This window comes from Cannabis sativa, chromosome 9, assembly GCF_029168945.1.
Source record: "Cannabis sativa cultivar Pink pepper isolate KNU-18-1 chromosome 9, ASM2916894v1, whole genome shotgun sequence".
In the NCBI taxonomy this organism is placed as follows: domain Eukaryota; kingdom Viridiplantae; phylum Streptophyta; class Magnoliopsida; order Rosales; family Cannabaceae; genus Cannabis; species Cannabis sativa.
Genome location: NC_083609.1, coordinates 2967123 through 2987742, shown reverse-complemented (window position 1 = coordinate 2987742; position 20620 = coordinate 2967123). Strand labels below are relative to the sequence as shown.

The 20620-nt window shown below is 34.1% G+C and overlaps 3 protein-coding genes across 3 annotated transcripts; 2 read left to right on the top strand and 1 right to left on the bottom strand.

The window, feature by feature from the left end:
- The first annotated feature begins 860 nt into the window (after positions 1–860).
- Positions 861–9992, top strand: LOC115723113 (29 kDa ribonucleoprotein A, chloroplastic). Its single transcript, XM_030652538.2, has 4 exons — positions 861–1433; positions 8384–8485; positions 8633–8905; positions 9656–9992. Exons 1-4 carry the CDS (start codon positions 969–971, stop codon positions 9707–9709), a joined length of 894 nt encoding a protein of 297 aa, XP_030508398.2. The 5' UTR covers positions 861–968; the 3' UTR covers positions 9710–9992.
- Positions 9993–11332: 1340 nt separating this feature from the next.
- LOC115723112 (nuclear transport factor 2) lies at positions 11333–15214 on the top strand. Its single transcript, XM_030652536.2, has 9 exons — positions 11333–11788; positions 11874–12008; positions 12546–12861; positions 13221–13483; positions 13583–13772; positions 13956–14080; positions 14199–14264; positions 14461–14539; positions 14708–15214. Exons 1-9 carry the CDS (start codon positions 11750–11752, stop codon positions 14896–14898), a joined length of 1404 nt encoding a protein of 467 aa, XP_030508396.2. The 5' UTR covers positions 11333–11749; the 3' UTR covers positions 14899–15214.
- LOC115723111 (uncharacterized) lies at positions 15193–18285 on the bottom strand. The gene is made up of 6 exons (XM_030652535.2): positions 17440–18285; positions 16563–16735; positions 16358–16442; positions 16122–16271; positions 15794–15966; positions 15193–15607 (listed from the first exon to the last, which is right to left on the bottom strand). The coding sequence occupies exons 1-6, from the start codon at positions 18268–18270 to the stop codon at positions 15481–15483; spliced, it is 1539 nt and encodes a 512-aa protein (XP_030508395.2). The 5' UTR covers positions 18271–18285; the 3' UTR covers positions 15193–15480.
- Between the last annotated feature and the right edge of the window lie 2335 nt (positions 18286–20620).

Here is a 20620-nt window from a genome sequence, read left to right as displayed (position 1 = left end):
ATATAAATTTTGTGCTAAATTTAGTTAAAAAATACGTTAAACCCAAATTTTATAATTATGCTTTAATATTAAAAGTTCAATAAATATTATTTTAATAGAAATGTATAAAAAGATTAACAAAAATATTAAATTTTTATTAAAAATATATAATATATAAATAAAAATATAAAAAATTATTAATTACATTAATGAGTAGAAAAAAATAAATAAAAAATTATATTTATTATGGTGTAAAAATTTAGTTCATATTATATTTTGTGTAAAATTTAATATAATTTTTAGTACATGTAAAATTTAGATTACATTATATACTATTATTAAAATTCATGGCTAAAAAGAACATTGCAATTGAACATTAGTAGTGTCCAACATATTTTAGAAATAACACCCTACAATTAGTTATTGATATTTTTTAGAAAATTATTATATTAAATTATACGAGATTTGTTACTTAATTACACCAATAACAATATAACATCTAGAAAAATATTAGCTATTAATAGCACCTTTTAACAATTCTCCACTAAAAAATACATACATTTAGGAGTGAGTAGTAAGTACTATAAATTATTCTTTTCACCAAAAAAAAAAAGAGAATGACTCTATATATTATTTTTAATTTTTTTTTTTCAATCACAGTTTGGGTTGTTTCGATAGTTTCTATGTAAATTGCTATATAAATTTTAAATACTTCTTTAACTGCTATAAGAGTTTCTGTGTTAAATTTCGTAAAAATAATAAAAAAAAAAGACTAAAAGAATTCATAAATTACTACGTCATCTTACTATATAATAATTAAATTTAGGTACCTTATCCCATAACATATCTCCTCGAATTTTGATTGGACAAAAAAGTGGCCACGTCAGCTTCAACACCCATAAACCCATACTCCCTTTTTCTCTTCTATACCACCATGAACCATTATTATTATATCCCCAAATTATTAAACTCACCAAAATAATCAAAACATGGCTGCAGCCACCGCCACCGCCACCGCCGCCGCCGCTGCCGTGGCCTCTTCCTTCTCTCCATCAATCCACACCACTCTCCAATGCCACCGCTCCAATCTCTTCAACCTCAAAATCATCTCTCCTTCCTCCCGCTTCTCCGCCGCCGCGTTCTCCTATTCCCACTCCGCCGCCGTCGATTCGGCGCCCATCGGCGGCGTCTCTTTCGGTTACAAGTGGCGACTTATGAGGGTGATCGCCGCCGTGGCTCAGGACGAGGTGGCTGCCGTGACCGCCGATGAGGTGGCTGATGAAGCCGATGAGGTTGAGGGAGCTGACGCCGCCGAATCTGTGGAGGAAGCCGAGCCGGAAGCCGCGGCGAGTGGTGAGAATACGAAGCTTTATTTTGGGAATCTTCCGTACAGTGTGGATAGTGCTCAACTTGCTGGTATAATTCAAGATTATGGGAGCCCTGAGCTTATTGAGGTGATTAATTAATAACACTTTTTTATCTTTTAATTAATTAATTAACTACCATTAAACTTAATTTAATTATTAATTATATTCTTAGATTAAATACAAGAAAATATTAACTGCATAGACACATGGATTGATAAAATTAAGGAAATGTTAAAAGATAGATACACAATAACAAGTATCATATTATTATCATTTGTTAAAAAAAAAAACATATCATTAGTGTAATTACACTAATTTTTTAACTCATGGCAAAATATTATTTTGGTGGTGCTGCACCAATGGTTTGCCTAATGGTAATATTGGACCACATAAGTTTTATTGTTCGGGTAATATTAAGTAGTGAGTCAAGAATAGTTTAAAAAAAATAATTTTTAAGAAATATCGCTAATTAAATATAGCGTGACACTTATAAAAAATATGAAATACTATTATCCAATAGCAATGCTAAAAAAAAACATACGTTTTATTGTATAGTTTTGAAAATTAAATGAATTTATTAGACTATTGACAAATGACAAATGATAAATACTATTTAAAGCCGATTACATTATCATTTCTATGACATTAGTTAGACCATCTTCGTCAAATTTTATAGCAAAGTTAACTCAAAAAAATATGATTATATTATATTTGGCCTCAATTTTATAATTATTCTTTAATGCATTAACTTCCAAAGTAGGGATGCACAATTTCCCCATGGGGATGGAGCCCCGCGGGGACCCGCCCTTAATGGGGCGGGGATTTCCCGTCTAAATGGGGAACGGGGCGGAAACAGGGATCAAATTTTGTCCCCGAATATTAAACGGGGCGGGGACGGGGATGACACTCCCCGCTCCGACGGGGACCCGTTTAATTTATTAATTATTTTTTATTAATATTTTATATTTTATATATACCTTTGTATTTTTTTTTAGTATATTAATATTATTTTTACAATTTTAAAGTTATATTTTTGTATAATAATTACTATTTTGAATAGTAAATAATATGTAATATTTTATTTTTTATGTAATTTAATAATTTTATACAATTAAATTTTTAAAATAAACTTATTTTTACAATAGAGGATTCCCCGCCCCGTCCCCGCCCCATTAGGGGATTCCCCGCCCCGTCCCCGATGGAGAATAAGCGGGGATGGGGATTAAAATCCTTAACGGGGACGGGGACGGGGACGGGGACGGGAAGAGCACTCGCCGCTAATTCCCCACCCTGTGTGCATCCCTATTCCAAAGTCATTATTGTCTTCAATTTTTTTATTAAAACTACATAAAATAATTATTTAAATGAATAAATAAAATATTAAAAAGGTTTTAATTAACATAAATTATTAACTATTTAATATGTAGAATAAATCTGACTTTTGTACCAAATTTAATAATATGTACTAAATTTAGTAAACCTTTTACACTATCATTAAAGCTTCATTTTTATTTTAAATGAGCTAAAATATAAACAATACACCATGCTCTTGTATCTTACGTTTTTAAAAAAACACTAACACTTTTATTACAATGTAACCTTTATAAATTAAGAGAAATGCTAAAACCTAATGCTAGTATAATATGATTAGTGTAATTATGTATTGAGTGTTGAGAAATGAGTTTCTCCTCATCTGCTACTGCTGGTATACAGAGTTCTACCCTGCATCAGTCTGCACCAAATCCTCTCCTTTTCTAGTTTGACAAGTGTCACTGTGGTCCTAATCATTGGATTCGATCCCTAGGCAATTCTGTTAGAATATTCTGTACTGTGTAATCTTTCTAGGGAATGGTATTGGGTGCCACCTGTAATTGAGCCGTTGCTCATCCTCTCTGCTGTAACAAACATGCATATCTATATATACTTGATACTCAGCCTCATAGAAATTGAGCTGAGAAATATTTCTTCATTTATTCTTGTTTTTAACTTGGTATCAGAGCACCTTGACCCCCGTCAATGGCGACTCCCCAAGATCAAGCTCAAACAGAGGGTGGCCTGAGCAATTACTGCTTTGTTGACAGCAGTAATCGAGATGGTGGTTCCTCATCTCAACCTCAGCTCCCAAACACTTTTCATCACCCAACTACTCTAAATCAACCCTTTTCTTTAAAGCTTGATAGAAACAATTTCACACTGTGGAAAACAATGGTTTCCACCATTGTCCGTGGTCACAGACTTCACAGTTATCTCAACGGAACAAAAACGTGTCCACCAGAGTTTATTCCACATCCTTTGCGAAGCCAAATATGAAGGAGAACTGACTACAAATCCGGAGTACGAACCGTGGATCATCAACGATCAGCTACTCATGGGATGGCTCTGCGGCTCGATGGTGAAGGAATAGCAACGGAAGTGATGGGTTCAAGCACCGCTTCTTGGTCTGCTGGCGTGCTGCGGAGAGTCTCTATGGAGCCTACTCCAAATCCAAAATGGATGATACGAGAACCCTTATACAGACAGTTCGAAAAGGCTCAACTCCCATGACAGAGTACCTTCGTCAAAAGAAAAACTGGGCAGACATCCTTGCACTTGCTGGAGATCCGTACCCCGAGGCACATCTTGTTGCCAATGTTTTATCTGGTTTAGATGCTGAGTATTTATCTATTGTTGTGCAGATCGAAGCAAGATCTACCACTACTTGGCAAGAATTGCAAGACTTATTATTGAGTTTTGATAGCAAAATTGAAAGGTTGCAGACCCTGAGCATAAGCAGCAAAACCACTACTCCTACTGCCCCGCAAGCCAATCTTGCTTCTAAAAACAATCCCGGAGGAAATCACACTTGGTCGTGGTCGTGGAACTCACAACATGAATCACTACTTCCGGAAGTGGAGGAAGGTTTCTGGAAGTCGTGGAAGCGATGGACGTTTTCGTGGAAGGGGCCGTGGCAACACAACTGAACTACTTGCCAGAGTACGTGGCAAGTATGGTCATTCTATCTTCTTGTATGTTATAATCGATTCGATGAGAATTTCATGGGTACGGACCACTAACAATCCCACCTTTGGAGGAACAAACAACAACATACCGGCCACAATGCCTTCATTGCTAGCCACGAGATTCTTGAAAGTGATGTGTGGTTTTGGCGACGGTGGAGCCGGCAACCACATCACCTCGAATGCCTCGGCTCTAAACCAAAAACGACTTACAATGGTAAGGAAAAAGTTACAGTGGGTGATGGAACCAAACTCAACATATCACACATAGGTAGTGGTTACTTAAAAGATAACTGTGGAAATCGTTTGCTTTTAAAAGAGATGTTGCATGTCCCTCAAATTGCCAAAAGTTTAATTAGTGTGTCAAAACTCACTAATGACAATAATGTGCTAATTGAATTTCATTCTGATGTTTGTTTGGTGAAGGACAAGGCAACTCGGAAGGTGGTGCTTCGAGGAGTACTTAAAGAAGGATTGTACAGACTTGAAACTCCATCACAGAACCTATCATCCACAACACAAAATCACTCCCAGGTCATCAACAAAAACCAGTCAGAATCTTCATGTTTTCCAGTTTGTTTTTCTGTCGAGTCTAGTGCAAACCAGTCCCAAGTTAGTGTCAATTCTGTGTCAAGAATGGATGTTTGGCATAGGCGTTTGGGCCATCCATCATCCAAAGTTTTAAATCTTGTTTTAAATACTGCTAATGTAAGAAAATCTAAACATGAAATGCAATCGTTTTGTGATGCTTGTCAATATGGGAAGTCTCATGCTCTTCCATTTAAACTTTCACCTAACCGAGCCAAATCTGTGTTAGAATTGATCCATACTGACTTGTGGGGGGCTGCTCCCATTGCTTCTAACTCGAATCATAGATACTATATACACTTCATTGACGACTACAGTAGGTACACATGGCTGTACCCACTGAAGTTCAAATCAGAAGCACTTGATGCTTTCATACAGTTCAAGAATTTGGTTGAAAACCAATTTGACAAGAAAATTAAATGCCTCAAAACCGATTGGGGTGGTGAATATCACCCCTTCACAGCCTTGGTTCAAACTCATGGCATTGAATTTATTCACTCTTGTCCTCACACCTCTGCCCAAAATGGCAGAGCTGAGCGCAAGCACAGGCACATTGTTGAAATGGGCCTTACCTTGCTTGCTCAAGCTCAAATGCCTCTGAAATACTGGGTTGATGCTTTCCACACGGCTGTGTTCCTCATAAATAGGCTACCAACACCCATTCTTGATAACAAATCACCATATGAAGTTCTCTATCATCGAAAGCCTGATTACACATATCTCAAAACCTTTGGCACTGCTTGTTTTCCTTGCATAAGACCCTACCAATCTCACAAATTTCAGTATCACTCCCTAAAATGTGTCAATCTAGGATATAGTCTATCCCATAAAGGATATAAGTGCCTAACTCCTACAGGTCGAGTCTACATTTCTAGGAATGTTGTATTCAATGAACTTGAGTTTCCCTTTAAGCAAGGATTTCTCAATAATTACCATGTTCCTCAACCTGTCATCATACACAGCTCTTCATGGTCTCAATTACCATTTTCTGCCCCAGATATCTCAGACCAGTCCATCCCAAGTTCTGTTAACAATTCTTCTGCAGTACACTCTGAAGTATCACCTCAGCAACATGAGCCTCTCTCACCAAACAACCTCAGGTCTGGTTCAAGTTCAGCAGGGGAGGATATCCATAGTCCGTTTTATACTGGTTTTAATGATGATTTTGCTGATCGTTTTGATCAGTTTTCAGTTGGCCCTGACCTTGAACCAACATCTGACACTGTTGATATTCTTGAACTCTGCGCAAACGACTCACCTCGCCAACCTTAGCCCTTTGCATTACGACCAACACACCAGATGATAACTAGAGCTAAAGCAGGGATTTTTAAGCCAAAAACTTACCTCAGCTCATCCAAATCCATACACACATTCTCTGAACCAACAAGTGTTGATGAAGCTCTTCGACATCCAGGATGGAAAGGTGCCATGGACACTGAAGTTATAGCTTTAAAAAGGAATGGTACTTGGATGCTGGTACCACCTACAACTGACCAAAATCTGGTGGGCAATAAGTGGGTTTTCAGAATCAAGCTTAGAGCAGATGGCACGGTTGAAAGACTAAAGGCAAGACTCGTTGCAAAAGGGTTCCATCAAAGACCGGGGATAGACTATGGTGAGACCTTTAGTCCTGTTATAAAAGCTTCAACTGTAAGAATTATCCTCACTATAGCAGTGTCAAATGGATGGGAAATAAGGCAATTGGACATCAATAATGCCTTTCTAAATGGCATTCTAGAAGAGGAGGTGTTTATGGCTCAACCTCAAGGTTTTGAAGAGAAAGGAAAAGAAAATTGGGTTTGCAAACTCAATAAATCTCTCTACGGATTGAAACAAGCTCCTAGAGCTTGGTTCGATAGACTCAAGAACACTCTCATCACTTGGAAATTCAAAAACTCGAGAACTGACACTTCCTTGTTCTTCTACAAAACAGAAAAGATTGTTATCTTGGTGCTGATCTATGTTGACGATATCATAGTATTTGAAACAATCCGGAGAGTGTCAAAGGATTCATTTCTAAACTCAACGGGTCCTTTGCCTTGAAAGACCTCGGTCCCCTGCATTTCTTCCTGGGAATCGAAGTTTTCAGGGATCCTACTGGTTTGTATCTCACACAGACACGATATGTTGAAGACATTTTAAAAAGAGTCAACATGGAAAATATTAAGCCATGTCCTACCCCAATCTCAGCAGGCAAACCTCTTTCCATCCAAGATGGAGAACCAATGAAAAACCCATCTGCCTACAGGAGTGTCATTGGCTCACTGCAGTACTTATGCCACACCAGACCCGACATTGCCTACTCCGTAAATAAATTGAGTCAATTCCTCCAAAAGCCTACAAATGTTCACTGGAGTGCTGTAAAACGAGTCCTTAGATACTTAAAAGGAACCAAGACTTTGGGCCTTCACATCAGCTGCAGCAACAAGTTAAGCATCACTGGCTTCTCGGATGCAGACTGGGCTTGCTGCCCTGATGACAGACGTTCTGTTGCTGGTTATTGCGTGTACTTAGGAGAAACACTTGTGTCTTGGTCATCCAAAAAGCAAGCTGTTGTCTCTAGATCAAGCACTGAGTCCGAGTACAGATCATTAGCTCATGTCTCGGCTGAAATTTCCTGGATTGAATCCCTTCTTAAAGAACTGAATTTTCCTCTGCTCATGCCTTCAATTACTTGGTGTGACAATATCAGTGCCAGTGCTTTAGCTTCCAATCCTGTTTTTCACGCTAGAACTAAACACATAGAAATTGATGTTCATTACGTTCGTGACAAGGTTCTGCAGAAGAAATTGGAAGTTAGGTACATTCCATCACATGATCAGATTGCTGATCTTTTTACAAAAGGATTGTCTAACTCAAGGTTCTCATTTCTTGTGGACAAACTCGGGGTTAGAACTTCCCCCTTTCGTTTGAGGGGAGGTGTTGAGAAATGAGTTTCTCCTCATCTGCTACTGCTGGTATACAGAGTTCTACCCTGCATCAGTCTGCACCAAATCCTCTCCTTTTCTAGTTTGACAAGTGTCACTGTGGTCCTAATCATTGGATTCGATCCCTAGGCAATTCTGTTAGAATATTCTGTACTGTGTAATCTTTCTAGGGAATGGTATTGGGTGCCACCTGTAATTGAGCCGTTGCTCATCCTCTCTGCTGTAACAAACATGCATATCTATATATACTTGATACTCAGCCTCATAGAAATTGAGCTGAGAAATATTTCTTCATTTATTCTTGTTTTTAACTTTGAGTGTCATATAATTTAATGTAATATTAATTTTAGAGAAAATCACTAACTAATTAAAAGGTACTACTGTTGGTGTTCAATAACAATACTCATAAATTAATATTTAATAATTAATAATTTTGATTTTTTTTTTTTGAAAAGAAACATCAATATTATTAAATTAATAATATTGTTATATATTATAATAATAAATTAGAAAAATGGTGTTGTAGGTTTTGTATGATAGAGACACAGGGAGAAGCAGAGGCTTTGCATTTGTAACAATGAGCACAATTGAAGATTGTAATGCAGTTATCCAAAATCTTGATGGAAGTGTAAGCAAGCATCATTAGCTAATCTATCTCTCATTTCCCTTTTAACTGATTAATTAATAATTAAAATTCAATGCACTATTAATTATTTAAAACAAATTCTAATCTTACTTAATTTGTAATAAAATTTAAATTAAATATAACATGCAGCAATACATGGGAAGGATGCTGAGAGTGAACTTTTCAGACAAACCGAAACCGAAAGAGCCTTTATATCCCGAAACAGAGTACAAGCTTTTTGTAGGGAACCTTTCATGGTCAGTGACATCAGAGAGCTTGACTAATGCATTTCAAGAGTATGGAAATGTGGTCGGAGCTCGAGTTTTGTACGACGGTGACACCGGAAAGTCTCGAGGTTATGGCTTCGTCTGCTTTGCCACCAAAGCTGAGATGGACACTGCCTTAGAATCTCTCAATGGAATGGTAAGTACTTAAAGACTCTATAGTTAATTTTCAGTAAATTCTCGCGCTTTACTTCAATTTTATAATGGAATCAACAAATTTTTAAATGGAATCATGAAATAAAATAAATCTAATAAAATTATTTTGTTGCAACTATATTATAATACAACGTTTTTTAAGTGATTTAAATTAATATATGTAGAGTTTAATATTAAATTATATCAATAATAATATATTATATAATTTCAGGATGATATTATTGTATCTACCATTAAATTTTAATTATTAATATGAGTATTGCTATTGGATAATAGTGGTGTCTAACACATTTTAGATGTGTCTCGTTGCGATTGATTAGCAATACTTTCTAAAAATTATTACATTAAACTATATAGAACCCGATACTTAATTACAGCAATATCGATATTAACACATAAGAGAATACTAAATACTACTAGTACCTTTTAATATATCTCTAATAAATTAATAATTAAGTACATATGTTGATTATATTGATTAATTGTTGTGTAGATGTAATTAATTAACCAGCATTGTTATTAGTTATTAGTAGTGTCCAACACCTTTTGTAGGTGGTGTTCTACTATTAGTTAGTCATATCTTCTAAGAGCTATTTTTTTAAGTTATATGAGACCGATATATAATTACACTAATAGCGATATGACACCAAAAAATATACTAAGTAATAGGCACCAACAATACTATTTAGCAATTCTCTTAATTAAGTACATAACTTTTATGATATGTTTTCAGGAACTAGAAGGAAGGTCGATGAGGGTGAGCTTAGCCGAAGGAAAACGTTCATGAGAAAAATCAGAAAAGGAGAAAGAAAAACAAAAATGGGGATGAATGCAATGCATAGTCATCTAGATAGATCACTTGAGAGAATTGAACAACTACTTACTTGGATTGGATTGGATTGCCTTTTTCTCATCATATTATTTCTTGTTGTGTATAACTCATCATCATCATCATTTTTCAACTAATTCTGCATAGTCTTATATTATCTTCTATTTAATATATATTGTTGATCATTAACAGTAGAAATTTAATTTTATTACAGCAGCAGGCCTTTTTTTTTTCCTTCCAATAATTAATTTAAATTTTTAGAATTAACTAATTGTTACCATGTTAATTATTATTATATATATATATGTTTTTTCCTGGTGAGAATGTGTAAAAGTCTACAATGTCAATATCAATTTTTCATGAAGCATATTAATAAATCAAATTGAGTATCTTTTATTCTCTTATATATTTTAAAATTAATGTTCATTATTAATATTAATTACGTACAAGACAAGAGTATTAAGAAACATTTGTAAGGAAAATGATAAATGTTTAGTTGGTTAAAAAAAATGCTGAGAAATAATAATATATCTAAAAAAATACATCATGTGAGAACCAGCCACAACACGTTTTCACAATAAGAACTGATTTAAACCACATTTTGCAGTGACAAATAGGAAAATTTTCCAAATAAGTCTTTTTTTAGTGTAACATAATGGTATTTTACAATCATATATTAACTTAATAGCTTAAAGGTTTTGGTTCGAACCCATAACCTCTCCTTTTTTCTCATCCCTCCCTCACCACTAAGCTAGCCTTAGTGGCTTAACTTTCCAAATAAGTCAAAAATTACAATTTAGACTTTAATACCTACCATAAAGATTATACAATCTGCTATATTCATAGCAAAATTAAAAAAAAAAACAAAAAAAAAACACAACTTGCAAAAGGAAATTTAATTAAACTTTTCACAAAAAGAATCCTAAATAAAAAATAAGCCATATAAACGAAATTTCACTCAAAAGAAAATATTTAATTCATGTATTTGGAAGTAACTGTGTAATTACTAGGTAGAGTAATTATTAGAGTGGTAATTACATAGTTTAGTAATTACACTATATTTTAAAATGCAAGGTGTGTTTAGATATGAGGTGGTAATTACTTATGAATTCTTAATATCTTGTTTGGGAAAATAGTTAATAATTACATGGGAAAATAATATTTTTTAGTAGCTAATGTTTAATATGGAAAGTTTTTAGTAATTACATCCAATTCTTATTGGGGCCATGAGAATTGGAGAGTGTAATTGAAACCTCTCAATTACTTCTAATTACACAGTTACAGTGTAATTACATGATCAGACAAACATGACAAATTGTGTAATTACCTCTAATTACACACAAATCCAATTCCATTGTGGCTTTCCAAACACACCCTAAATATTCACAACAAATTAAATAATATTTTAACAAGTAAATTAAAAAAAAAAAGTTAACAGAGGTCTTAGAAATGTCTTAATGTATAATCATCTTGTAAAGAAAAGGGTTTAAGAAATGGTGTAATTTACAATTTTTAATTCATTTTACATAGACAATTTCGAAAAAGATATCTTTTTCCATTTTAATTACCAAAAAGTACAATCAAAGATTCTGAATTGCAAAAAAGCCCATTCTTTTTGCCCAAAAAAAAAAAAAAACAGTGAAGAAGAGGTTGAACTTGGGTTGAGCAGCCTCCACCATATCTATATCTATATATATATATACACACATATATATATAGGGATTCTCAAAGGTTGTCTCAAACACTTATCTTCTTTCCTCACCATTACCCAGATCTCTGTATATACATACACACACGCACGCGCGCGTGTTCTCTAATTGTGTATGTGTATATATAGCTGTATCTCTATATCTGCACCGTACTGTGTTTGAGCTAACCCCATTTCTTCTCTTTCTTGATAATTTCATCTTATCTCCTTCCTCATTTCATTGGCAGATCTAGGGTTCTAATTTCTGTATAAGGGTTTTAGTAGGGTTTTTCTTTTTACCAATTCCCACCATGGCTACTTCGTTTCCTATTCCGGTCACCGCTGCTCAGGTTCTTCTTCTTCTTCCTCTCTCTCTCTCTCTGTGTATCTTTGTTAATATGTTTTTGGGTCTCTAATGGTGGTTATGGGTTTCAGGTTGGAACGTACTTTGTCGGGCAATACTACCAAGTGCTTCAGCAACAACCGGAGTATGTTCACCAGTTTTACTCCGATGCCAGTACCATGCGTCGTGTTGATGGTACTACTGTAGAGACCGCCTCTGCAATGCTGGTAAATTTTAGCTTTTAATTCTGTAAATGTCTAATTTGGTATTCATTTTGATGATTTTTTTTTTCGAAAGTGGAACTTTATAGGTTTGTGACCCATAATGAAGTACTGTCTGTGCTAAAAACTCAGTTATTGATTTTTTTCTTTTTTGGAACTTTAGTAAAATGATGGGATATGAACAAAAATGGTGAAGGATTAATGAATTTTTCAACTCTCTTTCTGTCCCTTTTTTTGTTGATTGATTGTTTGGAAGTGAAATTGTGTGGTTTTTGTTAATTGCTAAATTGTGTGTTTTGCCCCACATTGTTCATGTGTGAGTGATTTCTGGGATTTATATTACACTTAATATTTATTAAAAGCCTTAGCCACATGATAGAGTTTCAGTAATTGGATAAATGCTTTGTTTGATGTGATTAAATTTAGTTTTTCAATATTGTTGGAGATGAATATGCTAATTTTGGAATGTTATGTCTCCCACTTTATATTTTCTTTTGTTTTTCTTTAAATTATGTTTTTGATTCTGAGTTCTTTGCTAAACAGCAAATCCATTCTCTTATTATGTCCCTTAATTACACGGGAATTGAGATTAGGACAGCACATGCCCTGGAATCTTGGAATGCTGGAGTTCTTGTAATGGTTTCGGGCTCTGTGCAATTAAAGGATTTCAGCAGTAGGAGGAAATTTATGCAATCTTTTTTCCTTGCGCCCCAGGAAAAGGGCTACTTTGTACTTAATGATATTTTTCAGTTCATTGATGAAGAACCAATCCATCATCATAATCATCATCCCACAGTCATGTTAGCCCAGGCTAATCTCGATTCCAACCGAACTGTTTCAACAACAGCCCCTGAGCCAGGTAATAGGGTTTATACCAATTATAGATTTTAAGATTTCTTTTGTTGCCAGACCTTGCTAAGTTTGATATTCAGCAGAAAATGTGATTTTACTATTGGGTAATATTATTGTTTTAGGTGAATGATTATGAGAATAGGATTTAATGGAAAATTTTAAATCTGGGTTTAGCTCATTCTATTTCAACCTCAGTCAAATTGTATGCTTTTTCACTTTTATGTCTTATTATGGTCTGGTAAGAGAATTTTCTTTTATAATTTCTTTTTCGACTGAGAAATTAACTTCCTAGTTTGCGTATCAGCATAGTTATTGTTCCTGCTTCAATCCTAAAAGAAAACCATGGTTTCTATGTATATTTTTCAGTATCCTATGATATGCTGGGTGGAGAAATACACACAAGAGAGTTTGTGGCTCCTGATATCAATGAAAATGGTCCAGTCGACAATTATGGCTTTGCAGAGCAGCAATTACAGCAAGTTGTTGAGTCTGAACCCATAATGGAGGACAACTCTGTAGATCACTCGAATGGTACGGTTCAGAATGCAGTGAATTCTTTACAAGACCAACTGCCTTCATCTGTTGAGGAACCAGTTGGGGAGACCCATAAGCACACTTATGCTTCTATAGTATGTTCTAAACCTCTACAAATTACCTAATGATATAGACTCACTTTTGTAATCTTCATTTACACATACTGATTTTCTCCGCTATATTCTTGCTGGAAGTTACGCGTTGCTAAAGGACAGCCTACACCTTCTGTAGCTTCTCAGAATTCAGTTAACAAGAATGCTCCACCGGCTTCAGAATGGGATCAGTCTCCACCATCCACTGCTCAGCAACCCATTGGATCATCAAATACAGTTGAAAGATCAGTTGTAGAGACCACATATGAAGTTACCTCACTGGAAGATGAAGGTTTATCAAAATCATTTTATTTTGTTTTAAGATTTAAATCAATTTGACGCGTATAGTAGTACTATCAATTAAGTTTATATGCTAATTTCTATGCCATTTGATATGCATTATGAATTAATAACTATTGATTGAATACGTATATACAACATAGGTTCTTATTTTCTTTATATATCTTTTTTCCAGGTGAAATCAAATCTGTGTATGTGAGAAACTTGCCACCTACTGTGTCTCCTTTCGAAATTGAAGAGGAATTTAAGAATTTCGGTAAACTAAAGCAACCTGAGGGCGTGGTCATTAGGAGTCGCAAGGTCTATATCCTTGACCTTTAACATTTAAGACATTTTTTAGGCTTGGGAGTCCGTTCACGTTTCCACAATACCGTAGCGCATGTTTATAAGCTGAGAGATTCATATTTGGTTCGTGCAGGATGTTGGTATTTGTTATGCATTTGTCGAGTTTGAAGACATTACCGGTGTTCAAAATGCAGTCCAGGTTTTTCTTCTTTTCAATACTATTTGTTTCGTTATCGAGCTTAAATGCTTAATACAATCTTGTAGTACCTTTTTACCACCTTAATGAAGCCAGTTTCTATCTACTTGATGTTTGACATTTTGGATGAACTCAAACTTTGAACTGGCTTGCTTCTGACTGAATGTCAATTAATTAAGCTTGTTCTTCATAACTGTAGGCTGCAACTGTTCAGATTGCTGGACGACAAGTATACATTGAAGAACGCAGACCAAACAGCATCCCATCTCGATTAGCAAGTATGTATATGTTATTCTAATCCTTTTGGTTAATCTCAACATATCTATGAATGCCGATAATAAAAACACGAAAAATTTCCTCTTTAGTTTTTATCGAGAATAAAATTAACCGTTACAAAGTTGTACATTCTATTTATTGAACTTAAATTACTGAATTGGTGTGATTAGGAAGGGGTAGAGGAAGGGGAAGCTACCAAGTAGATGCTCCTCGGGGTCGATATGTTTCCCGCAGTTTTGGACGGGAAGGCAATCATGACGGAGGCGACCGTGACTACAACAATAGACCAAGAGGAAATGGTTTCTACAGGGCAAACTCAGGTTACCAACCAACAAGGAATGGGACAGATTTTACAAGTTAAGATTATTTTACTACATAAATTTTTGCTCCAGTCATTTCAACTCAGAAGAACACCTCTTAGTAAGTAGCATCTGATTTATTATTCCCTACAGTCGATTTAACTTATTAGATATATTGGGTAACTAGTTTGTATTCTTTTTGCTCTTCAAAAAGTTAAGCTTTTTCACATACATATATTCTTAATTAAAGAATGATATGCTTGCAATTTTGAGCTCAGGATATTTATTGAGTTGTATTCTTATTTATTCATTTTCTTGACACTTAAATATAGTTACCACTTGTTTATCCAGTGGAATAAATAAATTATTAAATATGCATGGATTAGATGTTGAACTTTGAATGTAGAACATTAGATGTTGACAGTGGCTTGCTTATCAGTCGAAGTTCGAAACTAGATCGATAACCATGCCCCAAAACCCTAACACAAATTCTACTTCTCTTGTGTAAGAACATTCCAAATCCTGTTTCTACAATATAGTATCAATTTAGCTTTTAGCCTCATGCAAAAGCATGCCCCATTAGTCCTTTTTTTTTGCCTACTTATTCTATGGAGTGTGGATTAGTTTTGTTGATGATATATAGTTCAGACACTTGCAGCAGTCATCGCCATTCCATGAAAAATAGGCGCCGAAGCTTGTTTTTCTTCTTCTTCTTCTTCTTCTTCATCTTCGTTTTCCCAAAGGAAACTCGCGTAAGCTGCAAGAATAGAGCTGAAAGCAAAGAGAGTGAAGCAAAATAGATTAGTAAAATGTATCAGACCTATTTCCTCTAATCTAGCTTTTTACTACTTAAATATCTAGAAAATGACTTAACCAGTAGAATAGAATCACTAATCTTTGGAAGTTAAAGGAAACTTCTCATGATGGTTTCAACATAACCAGTAATTTTGTTTGTACCTATTGTCGGGACAAGCTTGAACTGCTCGCTCAAAGTAAGATTCGGTCTTTCGACCATCATGATGAAGTTCCCACACCAGCCTAGCATATTGTGCCATAATTTCCCCGTCACTGGGGTCAGCTAGTATGGCTCGCGAGTAGTACTCCTCAGCGGCTTGAAGATTTCCTTGAGTCTGTATCAAGCGAATCAAACCAACTTAATTCACAGAATGATAAACATGATAATCTACAATCAGGAAGGACTACAGAGATCTATTATTCACTCCATTTCTCTATGAATGGTTTTCTGAGTAGAAAATCGAGCGATGAGTTAGAACACATGACTCACCTCATACAAAAACATTGCATAATTTCTTAGGAACAAAGCATTATCGGGATTCTCTTCGATCATCTTCCTATAATAAACATCTGGATTTCCAGTGTGACAAGGGTCAACTGCAGTGTTCAAGCGCGGGGTGGAATCTTCCTTCTGTTCAACCTGCATTGATGATTAAAGAGTTAGAATGACTCCATAAGTTGAAGCATTCTCATCATTCATGGTTCTTTCAACAGGAAAATTAGTACCTGAATTTGATTATCGAACGCTCCATCTTCTTCCCCGTCATCCTCTATTCCCCATAGAAAACTAGCATATGCTGCAAGAACATTACTGAAACCAAAAAAGAAAAAACCCCATCAAAACCCAGTTAAACATTTTCTATGTTTCGAGACTTGAATTAATTTCTGCATTTCCTATTAGATTCGGATAATAGTGAAAATTACTACAAACCTATCTTGAGGAGCAGCTTTTGTTGCAAGTTTAAAGTAATTAGAGGCTCTTTCTTGGTCATGATAAACATCCCAAACCAGTTTAGCATACTGCATCCATATTTCACCATCTTCGGGATCTGCAACCGAAGCCCGAGAATAGTAATCTTCTGCTCCATAAAGATCCCCTTTAGACTGTCATCACAAAAGAAAACCACACATCATATATTTGATGGTACAAAGAAAAATCCATGTTCATGGAATTCGTATTCGAAACAACTAATAATCTCATAAGATATTTGTTGTTCTTCAAAGAAACTTAATACAATTCCCAATTGTTTAGTATCATCTACAACAAACTATTCAGTAAAGAACAGCTTTGATAATAGAAATTTGCATTTGAAACCAAAACTTAGAACATATGAATAAAGATGAAACGACTAAATGCTTCAGTCAAGAGTTAGAATAATTGGATTAAAACCTTCACAGCTTATTGAGTTTGAGTCAATAATAATATTATAGAAAAAAGAGACAAACTTTCTAAACGGAATAAATTCAAATAAATCTAATAGGTTATATATTCACTTAGGTGGCTTTTTTGATTGCCTCTACGAAAATTTGGTTAATTCTTTCTTGGATTTTATAAAACAAACTTAGAAATAAGAGTTGAAACATTCTTTAATGGAACTTTAGCTTAAGCTTGGTGTGAAAATTAGCCAAACTAACAACTTAAAATTGTAAAATTTTTACAGTAGCAGGGAGTAAATACGGTTATTTTGCTAATAAATTTTTAAAAAATAAAATGAAAAAAAGAAACCGATCTAATCAAATCACACAAACAAAAAAAAGAAAATCGAAAAAGAGAGCCCATTTTGATGATTAAAAAACAAAAAACTCACCTGCAAAAACTGAGCATAATTCCTAAGAAAAAGAGGGTGAAATGGACACTGCTCAACCATTCTCTTGTAGTAATCTTCTTTATCACTTGTTTCATCAAAATCCACCATTGATGATAGACCAAGACCCTCACCATTAATACCCAATCCCGAAGCAATAAACAAAGGACTGGTATTAACTTCTTCTTCTTCTCCTAAAACCTCTGGTTCTTCTTCCCCTTCTTCCTCCTTAATCAAACCCATTTTAGTTTTCCCAAAACTGAAATCTCCATCTTCAATGGTTTCTCCAATAGTCACAGTCCTCTGCAACTGCAACGCTTCTTTATCCGAACCCACATCCTCCAAATCCTGAAATTCATCGTTGAAAATCGAAAACGAGGGTTCCGTACGAAGCATTGACCAGAAATTTTGAAACCCAAATTTCGTTTCCTTTTCTGAGCTTCGAATTTCGTTCGAAATCTGATCAATGAGTTCGTGTCGCGACAATAGTCTCTCCAAATTCCCCTCGGACTGAGCTCGACGAATGTAGGAACTTTGACCGGAAACGTTCGATTCCCGATCGGAGGGTCCGAACCCAGATGAGGAATTGTGGATTGGAGATGAATTACATGAAAAAGATTTCAACTTGTGGGGATGACCGCCATGGATGAAGGTTATAAAGTTTGCATTTTTAATAATGGGTTTGTTCTTCTTATTAATATTAATATTATTATTGTTATTATTATTATAATTATTATGAATGGAATCCAAGTCTCTATTATTTGGGCTCTCTGATGAGCAAGATAAGAAGAGAAGAGTTTCTATTGGGGTTGATGAGCTTCTCACAAGAATCATTTTTTTTAATATAAAAAATTATTTTTGGTAAAAAAAAAATTATATAATATTACTAATTATGTCAACTAAAAAATAGGGTTGAACTTGAAGAAAGCAAAATTTTGCATTGAGATTAAGAAATTCAAAATCAGAAAAAACAAGTCTTTATGGTTTTCATGGTGTTGGGAGAAAGGAATCACAAGTAAAGTTTGGCCCAAAAAAATTTGGTTTAATGTGCTCACATGGTTTTAGGTTAATTTATTGTTTTTATTTATGCAATGCATTAAATTAGTGTTTGTGTGTTTAAGGGATGAAGCTATTATTAGGATTTTAAATGGACCAAACCAACAATAAGAGCAAGATGCATGTGATTTTGAGTAGTCTTTTCCTATTAAGGTGGGAAATCAAACACTATTTTTGGATCACAAGAAAAGTGGAGAGGAGAGGTTTTGTATTTTGTAAGCAAAAAATTCAGAACACTAATCTATTAAATCCAATTTCTATTTATTTTATCACTTGGATTATAATAGAGTAAAACCTTCCTTTAGTGTTATTCATTATTAGAATAATTCATTTAGTAAATTCTTTGTTTAGTTTTGTTCTATATTAGAATAGTTCATATAGTAAAATCTTTGTTTAGTGTGGTTCTATATATTAGAATAATTCATATAGTAAAACCTTTGTTTAGTGTTGTATCCATATAGTAAAATCTTTGTTTAGTGGAATTCTATATTAGAATTATTCATATAGTAAAATCTTTGTTTAGTGTAATTATAATAGAATAATAGTTCATATAGTAAAACCTTTGTTTAGTGTTTCTATATTAGAATTAAACATATATAGTCAAAACAATTTTAGAATCTCATATATTGAAGACATTTATAAACAAAAATAAGTTCTTCATTATAATAAGTGAATATTCTTTTTCTCTCAAAAAAGTAAAATAAACTAATAAGTTACAATTTTTTAAATTTTATTTTATGAAAATTGCATCCACCTACATATTTTACTCTACCTTAAAATTTGTAAGATAAATTAATGGTTAATGTTGTTATGAAACTTTTTAATTTGTGAAAATATATGTATCAACTCACTCACCAAATATGGTAATTGGATAAATATTACATTTAGTATGATTTAAAAAAATAAAAAAAAAAACCTCACCAAATGTAGATTTCCTTTTTTTTTTGCTAAGTTGATGTTCATAACAAAAAAATTACTCCCAACCTTATTAGTATGGATTGACTTAAAAGTTTGGTTTAATTTTCTATATAGGGTCGAAAGAGTAAATGTCAATCAAATACTATAATTGGCATGCATGTTGTTTTTTCTTTCTCAAGTAAAGACACCCTTGCCATAAGTGAGTTGAGGGAGAGGCCTAGGTATAAGGAAAAGATCTTAAAAAGGCAATTACTTTCACATAATATATAACGTATATGCTAATTAGAATCGTGAATTTTTATAAATACCCTTTTTAATGTTTATCTACAATTTTATAGTCTAAAATTAATATTTACAAAAATACACTGTAAAATTTTAAAATTACAAAAATATATTTCGTTCAGCAAAAAGTAAAAAAACAACAGGAAATCAACTGTAACGTCTCTGCTTTAAGCATCCATTGGGCCTTCCCACATAGACTCATGACTCTTATACATTGGTACGCCACTTTGGCGGCTTCTTGGACTGATGACTAGCCCTACAAACCAACACAGCATTTTCAGTGTGTTTTGTCCTCACTCGCATGCTTCATGAAAACTTTCCAAGAGGTCACTCATCTTGAAATTACCCCAGGTCAAGCACTCTAAACTATGGAAATCTTTATGATGGGATACCAAAAAATAAGATGCACCTTGTTGATATAGATAGTACCAATTAATCCATTTAGGCCATCTTCAACTGTGTAGTCCCATACCTACACAGTCTCTGAATCATCACACTTGACCTTCCCCAGGTGGAGTGGGATTGCACAACTTATCTGGTATTTCCCCTTATGGATCACAGGGCTACAAATAAACTATAAAATAACCAAAAAAAAAAACAAATTTATGACATTATAATACAACTATAAATAAACTATATGTGTTATCACCGGTTTGTACTAAAAGAATAGTGGTTCAATGTTACGGTAACCAAAATTTCATCAAACTTTATAGTAAATATACTAAGGTAAAATCCAAGTCGAAATATATTTTACCTAATGCACCTAAACAAGACTTCTATAAAGTGTATATTTATCCAATTAAAGTTGAGGAATGTTATATTTTAATATAATATTTATTTGATTGACTAAATAAATATTACAATAGTGTGTTACAAATTTTGATTTAGTGAGAGATTGTTATATTATAGTATTTGATGAATACATTAT